General features: G+C 41.7%; 1 protein-coding gene across 1 annotated transcript; it reads right to left on the reverse strand.

Annotated features, from left to right (window-relative positions):
- Window positions 1-851: 851 nt before the first annotated feature.
- Window positions 852-23797, reverse strand: abcd2 (ATP-binding cassette, sub-family D (ALD), member 2). Its single transcript, XM_085385782.1, has 10 exons — window positions 22712-23797; window positions 22033-22213; window positions 21529-21650; window positions 15131-15293; window positions 14436-14530; window positions 11779-11924; window positions 10880-11025; window positions 5780-5864; window positions 5010-5135; window positions 852-4896 (listed from the first exon to the last, which is right to left on the reverse strand). Exons 1-10 carry the CDS (start codon window positions 23654-23656, stop codon window positions 4692-4694), a joined length of 2214 nt encoding a protein of 737 aa, XP_085241908.1. The 5' UTR covers window positions 23657-23797; the 3' UTR covers window positions 852-4691.
- Between the last annotated feature and the right edge of the window lie 57 nt (window positions 23798-23854).

The raw sequence follows: 23854 nt of genomic DNA on the forward strand, positions 1-23854 counted from the left end.
AAAACCACTAAGCAGTGGATGCTGTCACAGTAGCTATATCCATCTTTTCTACTCCCTGTGATTGCCGATAATTGCCTAGAATTACATTTTCACAATATTTCTAAAATTAGAAACATCCTGTCTCACAGAAACTAGAAAACTAGTTTGTGCATGTATTACTTCTTGGCTGGAATACTGTAATTTCTTTATTATCAGGATGTCCTTAAAGCTCCCTGAAAAGCCTTCAGCTGATCCAAAATGCTGCAGCGAGTACTGACAGGTACTAGAATGCGACGGCATGATTCTCCCATACCGGCTTCTTTTCACTGGCTTCCTGTTAAATCCAGAATTCACTTTAAAATTCTTCTTGTCACAAACGAGGTCTTGAATAATCAGTCCTCATCTCTGTCTTCCTCCCCTCATGCTCAACCGGTAACAGCAGATGGCTGCCCATCCCTGATCCTAGTTATGCCAGAGGTTTCTTCCTGTTAAAAGGGAGTTTTTCTTTCCTACTGTTGCTAAGTGCTATTATCATAGGTTTTTTACTTTGCAATATAAAGCGCCTTGAGGCGTCGTTATTTTGTAAGACATAAATAAAACTGAATTGATTTGTTGACAGTTGCATTGATGCTGCTGTACTGGACACATTATGTGATGCTAAAATAACCAAATCGTCTTTTCGTGCACTCCTGACACATTGTCATAATTCCAAAAAGACCAGTATTGCCCAGCCTATATGATTCTCTGACCTGTGCTAAATTTAAAGAACTATTAAAGCTCATCATGTGGTACAAATATCATCATTTATTTAAGTGCTGAAAGCTGGGCTAAACTCAAGCATTTACTTAAAAGCTGAAAAAGAAGCAAGTTCATTTTTCTGAGGTTGCATTGTATCGTTTTATTTACAAGAAAATACATCTTCATCTCTCAACATAAAGTGATTTTTGATCAGATGACCTTAATGTCGCTCAAGCTCTCTTGCTGTAAAGGCTTAAAATACACAGACTCCTACACATGTGTCATATGAGATCCCCAAAAGATGACCTGGGCTACTGTTACTGAAAATTATGTCTTTAACATAATTATGTAATAATTCCAAAGCGTAGTAATCCCTGGATTTAAGGAAGAATCAATGCATGCTGGTCTGTGGTACACAGCAGCCTAATACAAATCCCACAAAAGTACAACATCATTCTCAAACTTACATATAGTCATCCATCTGCTTTTGACAATGTTGAAAAGATTGAATCTGGCTGCCCTGTAGCCATGGAATAACATGAAAATGGCCTTTCCCATAATTCCAGTTCACATACCACGCTGTACAGCAGCTCTGAAATGTAACACCACATTGTGGCTCTTGTAAAATGAAACAGCATGCACTATTAACACAATTATAAAACGACAAGCTGTTAACAAAGAAAAAACTTGTATGATCCAGCTTCATACATAATCTCTCACTTACATTCAGTCTCTTAATAAACGATGGGGTGAGAAAGGCTGGGAGGGGGTTGGTGGGGGGTATGGGGGGGTTGCACTAGCAAGTAACAGTTCAGTAAGCCACTGCAGAGGCCTGCTGTGTCGTGGGGTTGGAAGAAATGATGAGGTCTCATTCACAAGCCAAAAATTCAATGCAGAGAAATGTTCATAGTCAGACCAGGACCAAGGCAACCACAAACACTGTAGCTGCTTTAACTTTTTTGGCCACTTGGGGGCAGCAGAAACATGCTTTGACCACTACACTGTCAGATTATTGCCTTCTCTGTGTTGCTAGTTGCCAGCAGGTGAATTTTACGTCCAGCTGATACCAATGTTCACTATCCTGTCCCCTATCATGCGTTTTCATCAATGAATAACTCCACTCAACAGTAAATGACTGGGTTTAGCCTCAGTTTTGCAGGATGATTGGAAGAAAATGATGCAAAAAAAACCCCCCAAATAAATAAAAATCTGACAAAAGAAGAAGAAGACACCTCATCATTTCTTCTCCTGTCTATTCAAGATGAAATACTGGATTTATCGTCTCACTATGCCTGTGAAAATAGCAGGCACTTCTTTGAGCCGACCTCCTTGTTCCAGTTTTACTCGGCAGACTCTTGTGTCATTCAGCGGATCGTGCGCCTTCCTGTCAACAGAGTCCAAATGAACAAAACGATCGTGTTTCGGGTCAGAAACGTATGCCATCTTGCCGTTTTTGCAAGGCTGTGGTGATGCCCGTGATGCTCTCCCTTACATACCAGAAGAAAACAGTCTCTTTAATAGAGAGAACATCCCAGATAGGACCTTTAGACATTAAAGAAAAGAAGTGACTCAAATCTTCAAAATCCGTTTTTGCTTTCCAGTCACATTTCTTTGGGGTTTTGGGGGGGGTTGTCCCACAGAAACCTGGCAGCTCTCACCCTGAGCAGAGCAGCGCTGCATCTAAATGCTCTGAAGTTCTTTTCTTAAACTGTCCCCCAAAAGCCAAGAGGGGAGGTTTCATTGCTGGCATGTAAGCATGGTAGGGACGCAGCTGGGGCTCAGGCAAATCCTGGCATGCAAACCCAACAATATACATTAAAGGTTCCATAAAAGATTAGATAATGCCTGCTTGCTTATATGCCTAAACTTAGACGTCATTTAGCCATTTTTGTCTGAGGATTCTAAGAAGTCCTTGTGTAGACGGAAATACAGCAGTGCACTTGTTGATGATGTACCTGATTGTCCATGCTCTGAGGCTCTGAACACACATATGGTGGAATGTTAACAAAACAGAGGCGTTTTAACAATATAGTGGTATCGTAATCAGTGAGATGGCTTGGTATCATTAGATTGTGCTAGTTAGTCAGGCATGGAACTGGCACTGTTTGAGGCTTATATCCAGCACAGTGTGACAGTTTCACAGAGAAGTCCAGTGTTTCTCCTGTTTTAATTAACATAATGTGTCACAAATAAAAAATACATTTACAGATTTTCTGCCACACAGTTAAAACATGAGGGAGGCTCATATCGAACATGACCAAAGTTTCAAATATGTGCAAACAATCCCTGTCATCCAAAAGCTCTGATTTCAGACACTTCTATTTATCTATATGAGCCAAAGGAACGCAAGGTGGGTGTTACCTTTTCCAGAATGACGATATCATTATAGAGTAATCTCAGGCACTAAAGCCCCACCCACCTGCTGTTCAGGCTTGCTTATGAGGGGCAGCCAATCAGAGTAAAGTTGGCTCAAAGGTCGGGTGGCCTTTCAGAGAAAGACGCTTGAACAGCTTTTCAGGTTGAAAAAAATGATTATTTTGAACTGTGAATCATGCAAAGCTACGCTAGAATAAAAATATTATTAGAACATTAGAATAACCGTAATTGGTCCCCTTTAACTCAGCCCAATCTGAAAAGCAAAGGCAGTCCTGTTTGCAGCTGGTGAACCATATCAAACAGGAGCATTCCAGGTTCGAACCGTGTAAAGAGAGTACATTTATAAAAGCAGTTGTAATCGCAAGTTACTGTCACCACGCAGGAGCGCGGAATTCCCAACTTTTTTAAGAAAGGAAAAAAAAACATTTTAACAGTATCACAACTTTCCATCTTTGTTACCAGCAACTTCACGTGTAAAAACAACCTATTATCTATTATAACTTAATAATTTTAAACAGCTGTAACGTGGAGCATATTCTGGAACATGGTAGAGTATTTAAATACACAAAGTCAACCTTTCATTGCTTGGCAAATATGAATGCTGTCTACGGTGTATGAAACGACTTGCCTCAAACACACATTGTCAAAACGCCAAATCATGAACTATCTACTATCGACAATGACTAACGTGCATCTCTCCAGCAGATTTCCAGAGCCTTACATGGTCACTACTAATTACTGTTATTGTTTTTCCTCTAATTTGATATCCTTTTGTGTGTTTGTGTGTGTGTGTGTGTGCACTCATCTGCTAAAAAAACCCTCTCCGAGCAGGATGAGCTTGCCCTTCCTCACTGGACCTCTTTATCTCATTGTATTTGTTCAATAAACCAGAAACTTAGAGTTCTGGAGTCAGACCTGCGTCACTAATCGTTCTAATAATAGAGTCGGCATCTGAGCCCATTCCAGTGGTTCATGGACGTGCAACCTAACAAAGCTAACGTGAGGTATAAGGAAACAGATTGTACTGTGGCTCTGCAAAAAAAAAAGTTAAAATTACATTCGGGAAAACGAAAATCTGCTGCTAAACTGGAATACTGCTTTGGACATCAAAGTGGCTCTAACCTTTAAAAGGTTTTCCAGCTAAATAGCAGCTCCCAGAGCCACCGTGACATGCACACCTCTGAAAGCAGAGTAAAGTGCTACAAAACAAACAAATTCATCGTCTTGGTTAATTTGGGTGTATCAGTCACGCCACTTTGAGCAGTGGAAGCAAACAGCGTGCATTACAAGCAGCAGGAATACTTGCGAATGCACTTCACTCTCCCCCGCCTCTCAGACTGGAGCAGGGCAAAGGAGAGGGTGAAAAGACGGAGGGGGGAGAGAAGGGAGAGCTCAGAGGCAAAGCTGCCATTAAGAGCTCCCCTGCTTTACCGAGAGGCTCAGGGCAAAAGAAAAAAAAGGGAAAAAAAATTTGTACTAACAAACTGATTTCTTTGCCTTTTCATTGCCTCGCACCTCCTCCACCACCCCCAGCTTCTTCTTTTCTCCTCGTCTCAATCCTCCTTTACCCCCTCGGATCTCTTCTCACACCTCCCCCCTCACTCCTCAGCAGTTTTTAGGACAGAGTCGTCTCCGAGGATCTTGCAGAGCTCGTTGAGGCGATTCTGCATCTCGGGAATGCCGGCCAGCTGGGTCTCCAGCCGCTGCTTCTCCTCGGTGAGGGAGAGGCGCGTTGCCGTGTCCAGCTGCTCAAAGCGCCAGCCTCCTTCCCCGTCAAACTGCAGCAGGTGGGTGTGGTACTTCCTGGAGGTGGGGAAGAAGGATTAGAAACAAAGAAAAGATTTGCTCCCTACTACAACTCCCAACTACATTAGCATTTATGGACCAAAATATTCCCCCAGTGTGACGAGGCTTACCACAGGGAGGGTCTGTGTGTGATGGAGAGCAGGGAGATGCCGGCATCTTTGGCAGCCTGGAAAATCTTTCCTTCCACGTCAATGCTCACAGCGCTGGTGCACTCATCCAACAAGGCATATTTAGGCCTGACAGAGGCAGAGAAATGGTTTTAAGTTGGTGCTATGCATCCACTCCATGCAATCGGATTGGTTATGCTATACACCCATAAACAAGATCCAACTGTTACAGCAGATGAACTATAGTTTTAAAGGGGCAACTTCTAGAGTAGCTTAGCATGATTCCAAGTTCAAAGTAAGCCTACGTTATCTCGTACTAGGCTTCAATGGAGCTCATTTTATCCTCTGAACCAAGCTGTCTTAGCTTCTTTCTTTAGGGCAGCTTTCCTGTGATTGGCTGCCATTTGAAAACACATGATTTGCAAACAAGAGGGTGTGGCCTCTGAACTCCCAGCCATAGCTGTGTGCCTGTGATAGTCATAATAAAGTCCCCTCTATTAGTCTAAAAGCAAAAGCAAAAAAACAAAACAAAAAACCATCTAAAACCTGCAGTTTGGCTCACAGGCATTACCTGCATATATACTGATCTCATTATTTGGCCACATTCATTATGAGCATTCACCATTTATAGAGTTGTGCAAATAGGTAAACGTTGAAAAAACACACTTTAGTTTACTCTTCAGCATTCAATTTCTTAACAGTAATTCCTTCTGTGAAAACAGCCAATGGGCTACACGCTAAGAAATGTTAACCCACAGGCTTTTTCTCCTTACCTGTGGTAGAACATGCGGGCCATACCCATCCTCTGCTTCTCACCTCCTGACAACACATCCTTCCAGTCCAGCTCAGCATCCCAGCCTGAATAAAAAAGGAGGTATTGCAGAGTAAGCAAGTGTTTTTAAGTGTTCTTTTTTTGGTAATGAACCTCTGAACTAAAAGATTATCACCAGGGGGCAGGATTTAACTGTTTTTAGCCTTGACCATGAGAGGAAATAATATGTTCGTAAACACTTGTGTAGATCACTCACTGCACCATCTTGTAGTACAAGTTGGTATAACATGAAAGCACAGCCAGACCCTAATTCAGCATCAGCTGTTATCCCTTCAGCACCATACAGAGCTGCAAAAAAGTATTTGCCTGATTGCTTATTTTTGTATATTTGTCACACTTACACGTCTCAAACCACCATCGCACAAATTTTGATACTATACAAAGATAGAGTAAATACAAAATGCAGTTTTTAAATGATGATGTCATCTATTAAGGGAAAACAGCTATCCAAACTAACCATCCTGGGCCACCCTTGTCAGCAGGGCTGCAATCAAGTGTTGCGATGATTCAGTTCAATTCAGTTGAATTCAATGTAATTTATACAGCGTCAAATCACAACAACAGTCGCCTCAAGGCGCTTTATATTGTAAGGTAGACCCTACAATAATACACACAGAGACAAACCCAAACATCATATGACCCCTTATGAGCAAGCACTTTGGCGACAGTGGGAAGGAAAAACTCCCTTTTAACAGGAAGAAACTTCTGGCAGAACCAGGCTCAGGGAGGGGCGGGGCCATCTGCTGCGACCGGTTGGGCTGAGAGAAGGAAGACAGGATAAAAGACATGCTGTGGAAGAGAGCAAGCGATTAATAACAAGTGCAGAGATTCGGTGCAGAGAGGTCTATTAACACATAGTGAGTGAGAAAGGTAACTGAAGAAGAAATACTCAATGCATCATGGGAATCCCCCAGCAGCCTACACCTATTGCAGCATAACTAAGGGAGGATTCAAGGTCACTTGGTCCAGCCCAACTATATGCTTTAGCAAAAAAGGAAGGTTTTAAGCCAAATCTTAAAAGTAGAGATAGATGACTGGCAATGACTCTTTCACAACGCTGTGGAGGAATTCTGTTGCACTTTTCTTCACAGAATTGATCGTGACATGATGTGTTGCTTTCGAGATCTTTTAGCCCACTTCACTTCATGTCCTATTTAAGTGATTTCTAGATTTAACACGTTTGGCATTATTGTGGGTGTGACTGGTGAAATTATAAGCAGCTTTCCAAAAAATGTGTCTAATCACATTTAATTTATGATTTAACCAACGGTCCCCAACCCTCAACTCAAGTGTTCTACAGTCTCTATATTTCAAAATGAGATTACAATAGAAGAAAGGGAAGTGTAGATACTTTATAACAGCAGTCCCCAACCCTTGGGCCACGAACCGGTACCAGGCCGTGAGTCGTTTGGTACCGGGCCGCGAGAGTTGAGGCTCCAGTGGCGTGTCCAGCGGGGTGGCCTGGGGGGGCACAGGCCACCCCCCCAACCAGACTGGCCACCCCAGGTGCCACCCCGAAGCTAAAACAATAAAATTTAATGAAATATCAAATGTACGATTATGGTTTCACAGTGAAGCTCAGATATCCGAGGGTAAGTGAATGCAGCACCGGCTTCTGCACTATGCGCATCATGTTAGCAAAGGTAGGAGAGCCAAGCACGAAAGACGGCACCGCAGAAAACATTTTTTCAGCGAAAGATTAACACGTTAACATAGCTGGACTAGCCATCGGACGTTTGCATGGTGGGCTGATGACTTATTTATTTTTTTTGTAACGGCATGAACAATGAGAAGTGGTGGATTGGCCAGATGCTGGCCGATGTGTAAAAATAACTCAGTTGTTTGGTGGTGGCTATGGCGGGGCTTCCACAGAGGCAACAGGTGGATGAGGGAAGGTGAGGCAGGAGGAGAGACCCGAGGCAGCCGCCGGTCCAAGTGTCAGGTGTCAGGTGAACTGAACTTCAGGTAAGAAGTTATGACCTGCAGTCTATCTGGGTCAGATATAAACCAAGTTTAGGTGGAGTTTATTTTCGTTGTGCTGACTTTTTACAGTCAGTTACAATACCTCATACTGCGTGAGCTAGCATGAGGAGTTTCTATACAGCTGTTCGGTTGCTATGATGTTACTGATAGTGAACTTTATTTTATTCATAAGATTAGTTAGTAGAGCTGCCAACAGTTCCTTAAAAAATGGAATGGTCCCTCATTCAGAGAAAATATTACGCGTTTCATATTGCCTCTTCTTCTCTCATCCTCTCACCCTCCCTCTCCTGTTGCTACTTTAATCATGAAACTGATCAATGATCAGCTGATCGGCTTTTCTCTCTTGTTTATTTATCGCCCACTTTGCGCCATGAAACAGGAAACCAGCGGATGTCGCGGTAAACAACAGCAGCACGTTTAAGCTTGATCAGCTGTTGTTAGAATTTATTTAATATTAATTTCTAGTATCAGCTGATGTTTGCTGGAGCCACAGCTGTAAAGCTGCTGGTCATGATGTCGGTTTGGTTATGTGATGAGAGGGAAACATGAAGATGAAACCAGGAGATGTCCTTACTGGATCATCAGAGCTGTGATGGAGAAACAGGTTTACCTTTTAGGTGACATGAATGAGTTGAAGTTATGAACTGTTTCTGAGAGACAAATAACACCAGGATCCTTTTCTAAGTAGCTGACAGCTGGTAACTGTGCAGGGGCGGGTCTAGCAAAGTGTTGCCAGGGGGGCAGGTAGGGCATTAACAGGGAGAGGGGGGCACAAGGAAATACTTTCTTATTCTCATTTAAAATGTCTCACTTTTATTAAATAATTATCTGAATCTTGCGAACAAAGTTTTTATCTGACATAAAATGTATAGAAATCATACATATGCCAAAAAGACTACATCACTGTCACAACAGCATTTGTTTTCATTCAAAGGCTTTATGGCTTTAATACCTGGTGGGCCGGTCTGTAGTCAAAATGCCCAATTTTTTGTCCCAGTCCAGCCCTGCAGGTTAATACTGGCAGTGTCACCATGCCAGCTGACTGTATTTCATCATCAGCCAGTGTTCTTTATCAATATTACCAAAGTTTACCATAAGGCAGCATAGAAAGTATTTACTTGCTTTCAGGTTTTATTCAAATGTTAGTCTTTTCATTTGTTTCCCCACTTTTTTCCTGTTTCAAAATCAAACACCAGTTTGTGAGAAGATTATCTTCTTTTTTTTAACAGGCATTGGTTTTGCATTGGCATTGGCTAATTTGCCAATTGTATGTTAAAAATGTTCGTATTTTAATATTCAAAAATGTTTTTGCCCAAAACATGTGCACTACATGTCAGTAAAAATACTATGCAAATATTGATGTCCTTGAATGCTGAGTAAACACTGACTGATTGTATCTCTTGTACTTTATCAACGCAGTATCTAAAAACTTTGCACCGTAGTGGTTAAAATCTCATTCTAATAAGAGTTAAAAGCGCATTCGGTTATTAGGTTTATAGTGTTATTGAATTATGGTTAAGGGTTGGTAGAATTGTTTTTAACATTATCTGCCACCCTTCTCCAAATCTGTGCCCCTACCTGGCCCCCCCAACAAAAATTTTCTAGACACGCCACTGTGAGGCTCGGGTGTGAAATTTAGGGTGTGTTTTAAATTTCGGGTGTGTTTTCAGGGTTTTTATCGTTAACTCAGTTTCCCTGGGTCTTTTCCTGTGTTGTAGTTTTGTGTCTTATTTTGAAAGAAATATTTATGTGTTACCATAGCGACCAGAGAGCATTAAGGGGCAGAGAGGAGGATGTTACTCTCAATGTTGTTAGCACATTTCAGGAGGACACTGCTAATAAAGTTACACAATTACACAGTGAATTCAGATTATTATTATATTCATAAAAATAACAGTTTTCATCTTGGTCGTATCATTTTATTTTGTTGTATTTATCCACAACACCTTAAAGGCTGGTCCGTGAAAATATTGTCTGACATTAAACCGGTCCGTGGCGCAAAAAAGGCTGGGGACCGCTGATTTAACTTACCTGCCCACCTTTTCAAATAAGGCCAGGTAGGTTAGGATAGCTTTAAACATAAAAAATAAACAAAATCATTTGAAAACTGCATTTTGTATTACATTGTTGCGCTCTACACAGATGTTTTAGAGAAGCAGTAATAGCACTTTTTCAAAGTCTGCTGATAGCTTTAAAAAAGCAACCACAGGAATTTACAACAAGCACATTTTAAGGTGGTGTTAGTTGGATATTGTGGGATTATATATGATGACAGGAAATATTTTTTCTCCTTTGTTATATGAAACATGGAGAAGGCACTTAGAGTTTGATGTCACACAAAAACTAATGAGTAAAATCCATGAAAATGAAAACTGCAATACATGACTTCACATTAAATACTAGACTAAACTGTAAAGAGTTAAAGAGAAGACAAAGACTGTGTAACGGACTAATCATCATATCCTCTTTGGTTATATTGCATGTCTTTGTGAGCCCATAATAATGTGACTGCATACACGTGGGCTAATTACCATGAGTAATGCAAACCTTTCTAAACTGTTTCACAGTGCAACTATTCACGCATTAAACCTTCTTGCGGCGCTAAGCTTGGTACAGTAGTTGGTTCACAACAGTGTAACCATTTGTTCTGCAGGAGGGAGAGAACGGCTGCCAATTTGTCACAAGTTTAGGAAACGCGCGCTCAAGCTCCTGGCTGATGCACACAATGTGTTTGATCTCAAACACCAGCAAACCTTTTCTTCACAATTAAAGGTTTATAATTAAATGCTTAGGGAGTTTTTTCTTCCCATTGTTGCCAAGTGCTTGCTCACAAGGGGTCATCTGATTGTTGGGGGTTTCTCTGTTTTATTGTAGGGTCTTTAACTTACAATATAAAGTACCTTGTGCTGTGATTTAGTGACAAGGTTCCTTTAGCTCAGTAGTTGATTTTAATTTAGTATGTTGAGTTTTTTTTTCTTATCTGGTGATTGTGTGTCTTTTGATTTATGTGGTGAACTGCTGCTCTTTCATGGATAAATAAAAATAAAAGCTGTCTTACCTCCCTCTCTGTTGACAATGTGATTGAGGTTGACTATGGCTAAGATGACCTCTAGGTCCTTGTCACTCATCCCTCTGGCAGCCATGTCCTCCACCGAGTCTGGGTAGATCACCTGGTCCCGCAGTGAACCTAATGACATGTACGGCCTGGGGAAACATAAATGCACATAAGTTGTATCCGTTATGAGCACTAAAGCTCACAAATTGTGTGACAAAAGCATTTTTAGACACTTAAAGAGGAGGAGCTGAAAGAAAAAGATGTCTGTTTTATAGATAGTGTGTTGGATTCTGTTACACCTGCCAGCTGGCCATCTCATCCTATGTATAAAATATTTACCGCACTGCAGGAGGGAGTCAGCTATGGGTACGATTACATTTGAAGGTTTGGGTAAGACTGCTTCCCACATGGGCGGCAGATCCTTGGTTTGAATCTCGACTGGTTGGACCATTACCTGCCTGTGCTCTCTGTTACCCTCACTCTCTCCTGTCAGAGTTGCTATATTTATTTCACTGTCTCGCTCTAAAATCAACATAAAAATGACAAAAATGTTATCATGATAACAGCTGCTGCTCCAACTGTTGCAGCTCTTGCTATATAGCAATAAAGGAGAGAGGTTACGCATAATGGATAATTACCAAACAACTATAATAATATTTAATTTGATAATATTTATCATATCTAATCATTCTGCAGAGCTAGTATTTTAAACTTAATCTGGACAGTAAATATTTGACTCTGTCCACAGCTCTGGTTTCTCTCTCAGCTGCACAGACACACTCAGGTCCTGTTACAATGGATTAGATTACTGTTACGGTTCACTGGTACAATGATCAAACCCTGCACTTGTTTTGTCTGCCGTGGGCCCTGCGATTATTGAGAGTGTGCATTTGTGCGTATACCTCTGAGGGATGTAGAACATATGCTGAGGGGAGGGTTTGTGTAGCCGGCCGCCGTAGACAGGCCACAAGCCGCCGAGGATCCTGAACAGAGAGCTTTTTCCACAACCATTAGGCCCTGTGATCAGTAGGTGCATGCTCTCTTCCACCTGAACGGGAGAGACAATTTATTAATTCTCCTGAAGCAGAGCGGGCTGTCAGTGTAATTACAATGCATCACTAGGCCATAAAGCTGTGGAAAAAGCAGGAGTGGTGTTAAACTGTTACACACAGAAAATATGGGCTCAAATTGTGGTCATAAATATTTTGTATTTGTAAATCAGTTTTGTACTTGTAAATCAGGATTTGTATGAGTAAAAAGAATTTGTGTGTGTAAAAAAGATTTGTATGTATATCCAAAAAATACGGGTGAAACTCTGCACTCAAGTTTCAACTTACAAATACGAATTTTAACCGTATTTTTCTTCCTTTCAGCTGATTGGTCAATGTCATGTCAATCACAAATGTAACTATCCAATCAGAGAACAGATGGGTTTGGCTGTCGGAGGGGCACTTTTTTGAACTGTCCCTGAAAAGTGGTTTTGTATATTGAACACAACTTAAAAAAAAATAAAAATCCAGATGAAAATATATAGAATTTGCAAAATATTATCTTGCACCTGTCAAAAATTTGTATTTAATATCATATTGATATAATAAATGAAATTATTTATTAAGTATCTTTAGATTTCAGTAAATTGTGGCTAATAAAAGTAAAAAAGCCTGATTAATTAATTAATCAAGGCTAAAGTTCTACATATTTAAGGGCTTGGGCACTTGCGCTACAGGCGCTAGCTAGCTTCTCAAGCGTCACCTTAGCTAATTAAAGTCACTGAGCTCTCATAATAAGGCTTATGTGGTTAGTTTCACTAACAGACTGTTTAAGAAGCGCTCTTTTTTTGGTGAATGAAATTCTAGTATTACTTCATTCATATGTAAGTACTAATTTGTAAGTATGGTATATGGCTACAGCTTACTAGCCAAACTAGCTTGTGTTAGCTGATAACTTGGCACGCCCCAATCTCGCATAAATACGCTGATTCTGGCTCAAGATTAAAAATGTAGTGATGTCTATAAGGCAAATCCTTTGAAACATTAGGCCACAGCACACATTACTACTCTATCATTAGTTTTTATAGCTTTAATCCTTTTGCTAAAGTGGTTAACCATGGTTTCCATGGCGAGAAACCAAATATAGAGCCTCATTCATAAACGATGGGTAAAAACGTTTCACACACAAATTTATGATTCTTATTTTCTCTATTTTCATGCACGACTATGCATTTGAAAAAATATTACACACCACTCTTATTGCTACTTATACTACTGCTAATTATTATTATTTAATTTTGGTCAATATTTACAGCTTTACAAAACGACATTGGCTAAAAATGTTTAGAATTAGAATACAAAACTTAATAATATGATATTAATTTACGTGTTACAATGCAAATTAATAATTGAAAATATGTAGACTTTAAACACACTTTAACAGGGTTATCTTATCATATGGGTCACTCTAAGTTTCATATGAACCTAAATGTCAAAATGTTCCTTTTTTCTTTTACTTGCCACAGTGAGTGTCTCAAGTTAAATGATATTCATCACCCCCATTATTTCAGCCAGCTCTTCATCCTCAGACACTATTACCCATCCTGCTTTTTTGCCTTAGTGAGCATGCTCTTCACCTGTATGCAGCTTGCTGTATGCAGATTACATGCAGTGATCTGTCCCATAAATCTTGCAGTAGTTTTGCATGTGCACTTGTTTTTTCGTGCAGGGTAAGAACTAAAAAAAAGAACTTAAAAGAAAAAGATCTTCAGTTCTTCAAAAAACTGCCATTTAAAGTTTGTGTATGATATTTATATTGAAGCTGACATTTTTAAGCACAGCATCAGCGTCTTTTTCCGTTATCAGCTCAATGTCAGCGGCGTACTCTTGTGTAACGACCTCAGGCCAACATGTATAATTGGAGCCTGGTGCAGTCTGCACAGAGGTCTGTTTGCCTGTGGTGTTTGAAAGAGATAAGCTATTCTTATTCATTTGTAATAATTACAAAAGCTGATTCTTTTGATGTCTCAAAAAGCATTTTTATCAAAAACATCATGTCAGTGTTTCCTATTGTTGCCTCCTAACAAAAGAAGTCAGCAGGTCAGAACTGGAATAAGAGACACGTTTTGTCTGGTATCAAATTATCAGCGATGAAATCATGCTAACTCAATTATCCACATACAAGAAACAGATGAAAGGATCAGCAGACCCTCAGCCACTTTTGAGTGAAAAAAACAGAACCTGTGCTGAATGGATGAGCAGATCTTTGCAGCAGATTCACATCTATGATATGAGCGTTATGCATTATACCCTGCATCCAAATAAAACTGGAACGTCTGATCTGTGATTTCCACCACCATGAAATCCTCATGAGGTGAATATAGTAGTGAAAATCCAGAGGGGAGCAACAAGTTGACACCCAAAGGATGTATCTGCTTTCTAATGAGACCCTGGGCCATTGTTTTTAAATGCTAATAAATTCTACACGGACCAAAATCCTCAGGAGTGAAGTCAGAGGGGCCTGAACTATCAGTTAAAGTAGAGCTCAGAAGGAAAAAAAGATCAGCCACCTTGAAGTTTAGGCAAGATACTACAACGTCTCCGTTTGGTGTGATAATCGGGACGTTCTCACACACGATGCCCTTGTCCACATCAATCACTTCGCCTGCAGAAACACAGAAACAGAGAAAAAGGATCAGGAACTACAGTGATTGTGTATTAGAGTAACTGATTGGACTCTGTGTCTTTACCACTTCACTTATTCATTAGCTTAGCATTACCCTCCAACATAAGATGCTTTCTATTAGAGTGTATCCAACCTTTGGCCATTTAGTTTATTGATTTCTTATAATGTAAGCTGATCTGTAAGCTGGCCCAGATAAGGTTTGTGCAATTCATAAAATCTGGTCAAACATTATAAATTAGCAGCAAAACTTGAGCCTGAAGTTAGCATGTAAGACAAATTCTGTTATTGATTTCAGTGAGGCAACTGCCGAAGCTATAGGCTATAACTCATTGCTGATTGTTGCTAATTTGGACAACAGAATGGATCGAATAATTGTTGGCAGACAGATGTTGTTGGGGAGTGAACTGAGCGTTTACCATTGACTATGTTTTGACCTGAACCAAATCAAAGCTTACTCTGGGCTTCAGGTAGCAGAAGTGGTAAAAGCAACAGAGGTTGTTGTGATGGCAACCTCTTCCTCTTCTGGTTTTTTTTTTTTTTGTACAGACAAAGAGGTGTTGTGTGTACACTGCTAGCTACCCTTTATTTCCAGCGGTCCGTCTATGTGCATCTCAGGCTTGCTCTTCTTCTCCGTCGTCGTTGTGGCTGACACAGAAGAGCGCTTGTAAATGCCCTTCTGGACATCCTCGAATACGACAAACATGTTGTGGACCCTCGCAGTGTAGCCTGCCAGCTCCGTGACCTGTCCCAACAAACACACACGGGTCAGTCCATCTCTGGTAGATGTTAGTGTCACCACCATTGTGATAAAGATCACGATCATGGTGATGTGCCTGATAAAAATGTGACTCCATGAGTGCAGGACTTGGAACATTGATCCTAAGCTAGGTTTCATTTTAACTTCGGCTGCTGCATCTGCAATAGCCATAAAGTACATTCAGTGCCCCCGTTAACAGGAAGCTGTTCCTCCTCAATATCTCCTGGTGCTTGCTTATATTAAATAATTAAGGTTTTTATATGTTCTGATGAAGGCCACAAGGGTATAACATTAACATGTCTGCTGGCATGGCCAAAACAAATTGGCAAAATGAAGATCTGTCAATACATTTCCCTAAAGTTTGTGTCAGTAGACAAGCAGACTTAGAAAAAGGTTTTGAATCTGTGTAAAATATAAAAACAGAAAAACAGAATGAAATCATGTACAAATTGCATAAACCTGTATTTTACTCACAAAACCCCCCCCCCAGAAAACATATCAAATGTTTGAGACTACTCATTCGCTAAAGCTGGAGTGGATACTCATTCAAAATGAAACTTTTCTGCAGTCAGGGGAATCTAAATCTGACTAAAGACAGGGACCATCTGGAGTGTTATCAGTGCTCAGTTTAAAAGCCTCTCTGATGATATGAGGGTGTTTTAGTGCCTGTGGAATTGGCAGCGTGCACATCTGAACAGGCACTATAAATGTTGAAAGCTATATCCAGGTTTTAGAGAAACATTTTCTCCCATCGAGATGACGTCTTTTTCAGGCAAGACCTTGCACATTTCAGCAAGACAATACTAAAGCACATAAAATATCTTTCAGAATCTGGAGGCTGAACTTTTTATCAGATGACAAAGACCCAGAACTGTTGAGCAGCTAGAATCATATGAGACAAGAAAGGGACAACATCCCTCTGCCTGAAGTCCAGCAGCCGCTCTCGTCAGTTCCCAGACTTTTACCGACAGTTGTTAAAAGAAGAGGCTGTACCACACATACCACACAGTGGTAAACATAACTTCTTTGTGAGGCATTGCTGCCATCAAATTCAAAATAAGCTCATATTTTCTTAAACTGCTACATTTTCTCAGTTTGTGTTTTGATGTTTTTTGTTTCCCATATGCAATTTTGAAACGAATTAAAATGACAGATTTATAAGATTCAAAAATCATTGCATTTTGTTTTTACTCACATCTTACAAGGCGTAGCAACTTTTCCTTACTGTTTGTGTGTGCTTTTGGATTAGATATATCATATATTTGCTTTTCCTCTTGTGGTTCTTTGCACCGTGATAATAGGCACGCACGCAGATTCCCCGCATAGCTCAAAAGAAAAAAAACAAACAAACCCTACTTCCACTTCCAATGTTCAATTTTTATCCAGACCACATCTCACTGAGATCATAATTTCACTTCACTTAACCAGCTCTAAATGTCATCCTTAAATAATTACTACTTATTCTGTATTTTCACCTTGTATTCATCTACCTCTTCCTGGATTTTAAAAAGAGATTTTTGTAAACATGATCATAAAATTAGTAAAATAATACATTTACTAATGTCCCACCGGGAGGAGGCCCCGGGGCAGACCCAGGACACGCTGGAGAGATTATATCTCTCGGCTGGCCTGGGAACGCCTTGGTGTTCCCCCGGATAAGCTGGAGGAGGTGGCTGGGGAGAGGGAGGTCTGGGCCTCTTTGCTTAGGCTGCTGCCCCTGCGACCCGGCCTCGGATAAAGCGGATGAGGATGGATGGATGGAATACATTTACTGCTGAGGCAACAGAGGAAAGGAGCCAAATGTGTTTACAGGCACCTGGAGAGTGTTTCTTTTCGCTTTCTGTGGTGCACCCTGCAGCGAGACAATGCCGGCTGTTGACACAGCTTGATTATTTTAAACATCGAGCACCATTTCTGAGAATTCATGGACACCGTGCGGGGCAGCGGACCAGCTCAAACTCATTCAACCAGTTATATTTCTACTCGTGTGCTGGTTAGCCCAGTGGCTGCCAAAGTTCAACAGCATAGCAATATATATTAGGGGTGCTACAATACACAAAATTCACGGTTCAGTTCGGTTCGATACTTTGGTGTCACGGTTCGATATTTTTTCGATACAAAAAATGTTCTTGCCTTTTTAATTTGTCATTTATTAAAATTATAAATATATATTTTAACTCAAAAGTACAGTTTTTAAATTTAATGTTGCTGAAACAACAAAGTAATAAATAAATAAATCTATCTGATCGAGAAATCACTCATCTTTGGAAAAGAGAGTTTATTACAGAGAAATGGCTCTTTCCAAAATAAAAGCTATACTATATGCTTCTTGGGTATACTCTCAGCAGCATATTAAACCTATCAGGTCCCCATAAGGAGAATCATGTGCTAACAGCTGTCTAAATGACCCCGGTAAAGTTTGTAGCATGCCTGGTTGTTGTTTTTGTCTGCTTCCACTTGTCTTTGCACTAGGATGATGTCGGCGTAAATGTGCAGTCATATTCGTTGTGTTCCCACTAGTGCTGTCAGCGTTAATCTGAAATGACGTTAACGCCACAACACGGCTAATCTCCGTTAACGAGCTACGGCGGATCGCCCCGTACGTGGGGCTGGACAGCGTCAACACGTTAACGAACAACTGCGCTAACGCAGTAGTTCACACCAATGTAATTGAGCATTGCGTGGCACATCCGACATACTGTTTTACTTTAGTCCATGACACGCTTACCTTCAGGGTCATACTTCACATGAAAACCAAAATAGTTCCAAAGGCCAGATCTGAATGAGGGTGGGGGAGGTTCAGTTTGCCATGTTGCAAGGAGATTAGCTTCTGTCTTGCTAGCATGCGCTGCGCTCACTGGATCTGCGCTCGACAGTGCAGCCTAGGCGGAGTAGTCGAACGCAGATCCACTGAGCTCTCAACAGACAGCCTCGTCAGAAGAAAAGTTGATAAAATAAATTTAAAATTTTGTATTGTTCGATACATATGCTACCGAACCAAAAGCACTGTATCGAACGGTTCAATATCAATACGAGTATCGTTGCACCCCTAATATATATGCAGCTTCAGTTTATTTTATTATGAGCCTCATTAACAGCACCAAAAAACCCACTGGGAAAAAGAACCACAGCCCTGCATAATGACATCTGACATTTCAACATAAGTATAGCAATGATTACAAAACACACACATTTGTGTTCTTTATAGTCTGCCTTTGTTCAAAATCCCTGATGAAAACATGCTGTTTGACTCATTTTTGTCTTAGTAATTAGTTCAACTTTTGCATGATATATCACCCAAATGTTAGTCCGGTTGAATTTTTCTTGCTTTTGCTAAAATAAAGTGACCTCCTAAAGCCGGGAACACGCTGTAATAATGCAAAATCCGTTTTGTACAAAGCAATTGGACATCTTATGCAAGAGAGATCCTTTTGATATGGCTGTATATAAGTAAACAATACGTAAGTAATCAGTTTAAATATTTAACCAGCCTAGACATTCATGCAGCATTGCAATATTTGTCCTGAATTCACAAAAAAACATACCGGGGCAAATTAAATACCACTAAAACCATCACATCCACTATTCTGGTTTAGAATCAAGCAAACCTGAGCTTTTCTTTGCTTGAGCTTTTTAAACGTGATGAAATTTTCAAATACTGGAGTCAGCATATGTGCAAGTAACCCCTGTGTGTTTCTTTTTTTGAAATCTTGGGTTTCTATGATGTCAGTGAGAGGGGATGTCCCTAATATGGTCATCTCAGAAGAGGGGCAATCACATGAAAATGCCCCCCTCCAGTATAAGTTAATAAGGATTATTTTGAATTGTGACTCACATGAAGCTAATCTAGCAGCAGAATAGATCCCTTTAACTAACACCCAGCTGCAGATTAAATGAGACCTGACTGCCCACTCGTAAACACGGCCCTGTTCTGAAGACCAGACAAGGCAGGTGCTGTAATCTGGTGCTTGCTGGGTTTTTTGGTGTGCTCAGCAGGTGTATTAACAAATACAGCCGCTTCATCCTTTCTGATTGGCCTAAAAAGAGTTCAAGTAAATGCTGTCGATCTTCCAGCTCTGCAGAAGTGCAGAGCTGAAAGATCAACAGATGGAGGATTATTTGCAGCTAAGCTGAGCTCTGAGAGAAGGAGCTCTCAAAACACACACACACAAGCGCTGGGTTTCACTGACCCGAGAGTGATGGTGGATTCACTCTTCAGGAAGTGAGGCCTATTTAAGCCCTCTGTGTTCAGTTCTGTTCCCATAATAGAATTCCAAGCAGTGTAACACATACAGCATCAGAGCACCAACCTGACCCAGTTCTGTTTTTTACTTAGTCACTGGATCATGTGCTGATAGAACAGGGTGCCAATTTTAATGTACACGAGTGAACTACTGTGTTGTGTGTGAGGTTGGTAGATATTTATGTGCTTTTCACATAAAAATAAAAAACAAAACGGGGACTTTTAGTCTTACCTTGTTATTGTGGAACAAAGAACAAAAACAACAGCAAAGCTTTTTAAGATGAGTAACAAACTACTGCAAGGTAGGACTTGTCATGGGCCAATCTGACTGCACACACACACACTCCTCCATATTAAATAGGCAGAGTGTGTGGAGGCGTGAGCTGGGCACGCTGCCTCAGGAATGTGCTCCATCCCTGCTGTCTGTCAAACTGCACACACACACACACACACACACACATCTCTTGGCCTTGCACGCAGGGGCACGCCGCAATGCATCTCAAGCCACGTGCGCACACGTGCTCAAAACAGAAGTGCATGCAGGCTTAAACTCGTATCCCCCGGGAACGTGTTTTTCACAATAAAATGATAATCATGGTGTGAAGAAGGTGGCATGATGGGAAATTCTTTAGCACGGGTGAAACAGTTAAGGAAGCTCACAGCCAACCGCAAGCACATCGAACCAGTTTCATTTCCTCCTCTTTGACGCTGTTTCGGGCTGCTGAACCGTCGCTGACAGTCAAGTTACTCGCTGACAGGCATGAGATAAACCCGCCAGATCTTTGCTCAAATATTCCACATTTTTATAAAGGGAATTATCAAAAAGCCTGGGATAGTACACGCCAACACACAGGGTGGCACGTGATCAAAAGTGCAGCAGTACTAATGAGCTGCAGTGCAACACAGCTTCAGCACAAATGTGCTGCAACCAAATCCTCTTATGGATTTCAAAATGTAGCCTGAGAGAGAGAGAGAATGAACTGGTCTTGCAATTTCTTTCTTTCTTTCTTTCTTTTTGGATTAAAGTGCAATGAAAGATCAGGGATTTGGCTATCAATGAACAAGGTCTTTCATTCAGCTTTTTTTTCTCTTGTTTTTACTTTTTCATGCTGCGTGGTGAGTTTTGCAAGAAGAAGAAGGAGAGAGATGGACATAAATCAATCCGACATTCTTGATGTCCACTCGTCCATGTACACATGGGCCACCGGAACGACCCACCGATGCTCAAACCTGGCCGGTTTATTTCTTCAAGAAGACATTTTTACTGACATCTGAGCCAAAAAACTGCAAAGTTGTGACACTCTGTACAGTCTTGGGTACTTCCTACTGTTCAGACGGACAATTAAACCTAAAAAGCTGCCAGATATGTTGTGAAAGAACAAAATGCTGAATCATTATAAGTTTAAATAAGCGCAAAAGACCTTTTCTTGTATGAAACTTCTGCTGCACTGCAATTGACTCTCAAACACATCATTTGCAGGATATAACACGTATTCAAAAGGCAACATTCATAAATTTCCATCTTAAACAGCGAAAATCTGTTATTAACAGATTAATCACTTCTTCATACAGTCTCTAACTTATCCAAAAATAATGAAAAATCTGTAATTTAATGCCTTAAAAGGGAAGCATTCCACATGTTGCTTTTCTGGACTCTACTAGAGCCGCTTTGCATGATTCACTTCATGCACAGGATGAAAGAAGTCCCCTCTCCCTTTAACCCAGCTTGTCTTCTGATTGGCTGGCCTTTGCAAACAGCAGGTCTGGACAGGAGGTTGGACTCACAGCCAGAGCTGTGTGCCTCAGATGACTAGATTATTAACATCAGAGTTGCTGCAACTTTCAGAATGGACGAGTATGAAATGCAGGTGTGCATGAGAGATCAGTGTAAGATGTGGGCCTGTGAGTCTCAGTTATGAAGTTTTCTGATTGAAAATGACAGCAAAGTTGTGTTAAATTCAGCATACTACAGTGCACCTCTTTGTAGGAGGACATGATCCTCTCGATGGCATCAGCTCCTGAGGCCAAGAGGTTACGTGCGGTGGTGAACGCCTCTGTTCTCTCGCTCACCATCACCTGGGTCTGACCGTCAGCTGTTTCTATAAGGGTGGAAAGACAGGCACAAGACATGGGACAGCGAGCAGAACAATTAACTTCGGGACCTCAAAAGACAAAACAGAGCTTTGTGTGTCAGCGGTGCGAAACATATTTTCACACTTTCACCTGGGAGCATAAGGATACGATGGAAAAAGGTTCATTAAATATCTGTAGGTACAGTGTAATAAGGGACTCGGTTACAGGCTTATTATTGATGCTGAGAGCTCATCAGGGAGGTGTGGGAGGCAGCTACTGTTTTCACACATGCTAATCAGCTCCCGCTGGTAGAGTAAGCAGTAACTACAGTTATTATAGTTGCACTTAAAAGGCTTAACAAGCACAAGACGCGTGCTAGGGTAACGCTACACCTAACCAACTCCCTACCGCTGTCAGCGAAGCCGGTGGCTGTGATGATGGGCACGGCCACCATGACGAGCCCGGCGCCGCTCCACACGTACTTCATGAGGAACTGCTCGATCATGATGTACCAGAGCCGTTTGGACAGGATCAGGTTCATCTGGTCTGCCAGAGCCCGGTAGCACTTCTGCAGCTGACACATCTCCACCTGCAGCGGGCGGTACATCAGAACATGAAGCAACACAGGCATTTCCCAAATCTCTGTGTGATCTGTGAAAAAGGCCGTGCAGTAGAATTTCTTCAAGATAATAGTAAAGTCTTTCACACTGATGCTCTTTCAGAATAAAAATTTAGTCAATAAAGTTAAAACTAACTCTGCTGCTAATCTTTGTGCCGGCTCTTATAGCATATTTGTGATCCTAACAGCCTCAAGCAGCAGTAGATGGAACATTGTTATGGATATGACCATTCATCTTAGCTGGCCATCCTCAAAGACCTACCTCTAAAGTTACCGCTTCACCCATAGTAATTACATTGGTGTCTACAGATTGTAAATGTGTTATGCATTTCACACGTAACGTGGCACATCCGGGCACAGACACTTCCTAATAAATAAACACAATAATGATCGTGTGGCTGCACATAACTCCCACACTGCTTCCATTCTGCAGCTAGCACTCACATGCCCACATCCGTCTCTGCATACCTTGTGTCCTCTGTAGAAAGCTATTTCCTCAGCATTAGCAATGATCCTAGAGTGCACATAGCGCAGGTAGCCCTTCCTGTGAGCCTCTTCGGCCACCAGCTTGCCAAATTTGGGCGAGCATGCACGCAGGACTTTAGCCGTGGCAAACACCACGAGCCCTGCCAGCAGGGTCGGACCGGAGGCGTTGGCCCCCCTGGACCTGGCGGTCTGAATCAACGTGTAGGAGGTCAGCATCACATCCAGTATAGGCTTGGTGAGGTTAGAATAGAGATGGGCCACGGACTGGGAGAACATCATCACGTCCTCGGTGAGAGACTGGTCCGGGTTGGCGAGCCTCCCGTCCATGTTGCTGACTTTGTAGTAGGTCTGATTGGTGAAGTAGGTCCGATAGGCATGGTTCACTAGCCGGGTGCGGAAGGCCAGAGCCAGTTTGCACTCCAGGTACCGGATGGCGCTGTTGACGAACGTGGCCGGGATTGCAATGAGGAGCCATTTGATCAGCTGGATGATGAAGCGTTTGGGTTTTTTCTCCACGATCGTTTTGACTATCTTGCCGTCCAAGCTGGCAACGTAAATAGAGAGAAACGTCCTAGATATCAGCGCCACCGAGTGCAAAGAGAGCAAAGCGAGCTCTCTGGAAACGAGCTTGGGAAAGAGGATTTTACCAAGTTCCAGGATCTGCATGAAAAACTCAGTATTTACCCCCGGGGATGGTTTCCTATCAATCACAGCATCCGTTTGAGTCTTTCCCGAGCAAGTGGAGCCGTTCTCCGCCTTTGAAGCCCGGTGATTGCTCCCAGGACCTTTGTTTTTGCAGAGCTGCTTGCAGATGATGGGGTACAGCGTTCTGACACCGTATGCAGCAGCCGCAAGAAACACGGCTCGCTTCGCCGCGGCCGTGCGGTCCCATCTCACTTTAGACGCCGCATCGAGGATGTTGGACATTTTTCAACCGTTAGTCGTCTCTGCAACCAGCCCTTACTACACCCATCCCCCAGACCTGACTCACCGCGTCGACATAAAGAGCGAGAGGATGGCCGGACTGATGTGAAGCGAGCCCGATACTTGTGCCGCTACATCCTGCTCCCCTTTTTTTTGCGCCAGCTACAAGCACTTCAAACTAGAACAAGTGCACTTCCGGTT

The sequence above is a fragment of the Rhamphochromis longiceps genome, linkage group LG17, assembly GCF_057381845.1.
Source record: "Rhamphochromis longiceps isolate RC_006_pf linkage group LG17, R_longiceps_female_GT1.1, whole genome shotgun sequence".
Lineage (NCBI taxonomy): Eukaryota > Metazoa > Chordata > Actinopteri > Cichliformes > Cichlidae > Rhamphochromis > Rhamphochromis longiceps.

What these genes read in the sequence shown, in the direction of transcription:
- abcd2 (XM_085385782.1), bottom strand. Translation starts at nt 23,656, where the DNA reads ATGTCCAACATCCTCGATGCGGCGTCTAAAGTGAGATGGGACCGCACG. An exon ending in TCATGTCCTCCTACAAAGAG is followed by an intron (nt 15,294 to 21,528) that starts GTGCACTGTAGT and finishes TTGTTGGGACAG; the next exon opens with GTCACGGAGCTGGCAGGCTA. An exon ending in CGGACCGCTGGAAATAAAGG is followed by an intron (nt 14,531 to 15,130) that starts GTAGCTAGCAGT and finishes GTGTTTCTGCAG; the next exon opens with GCGAAGTGATTGATGTGGAC.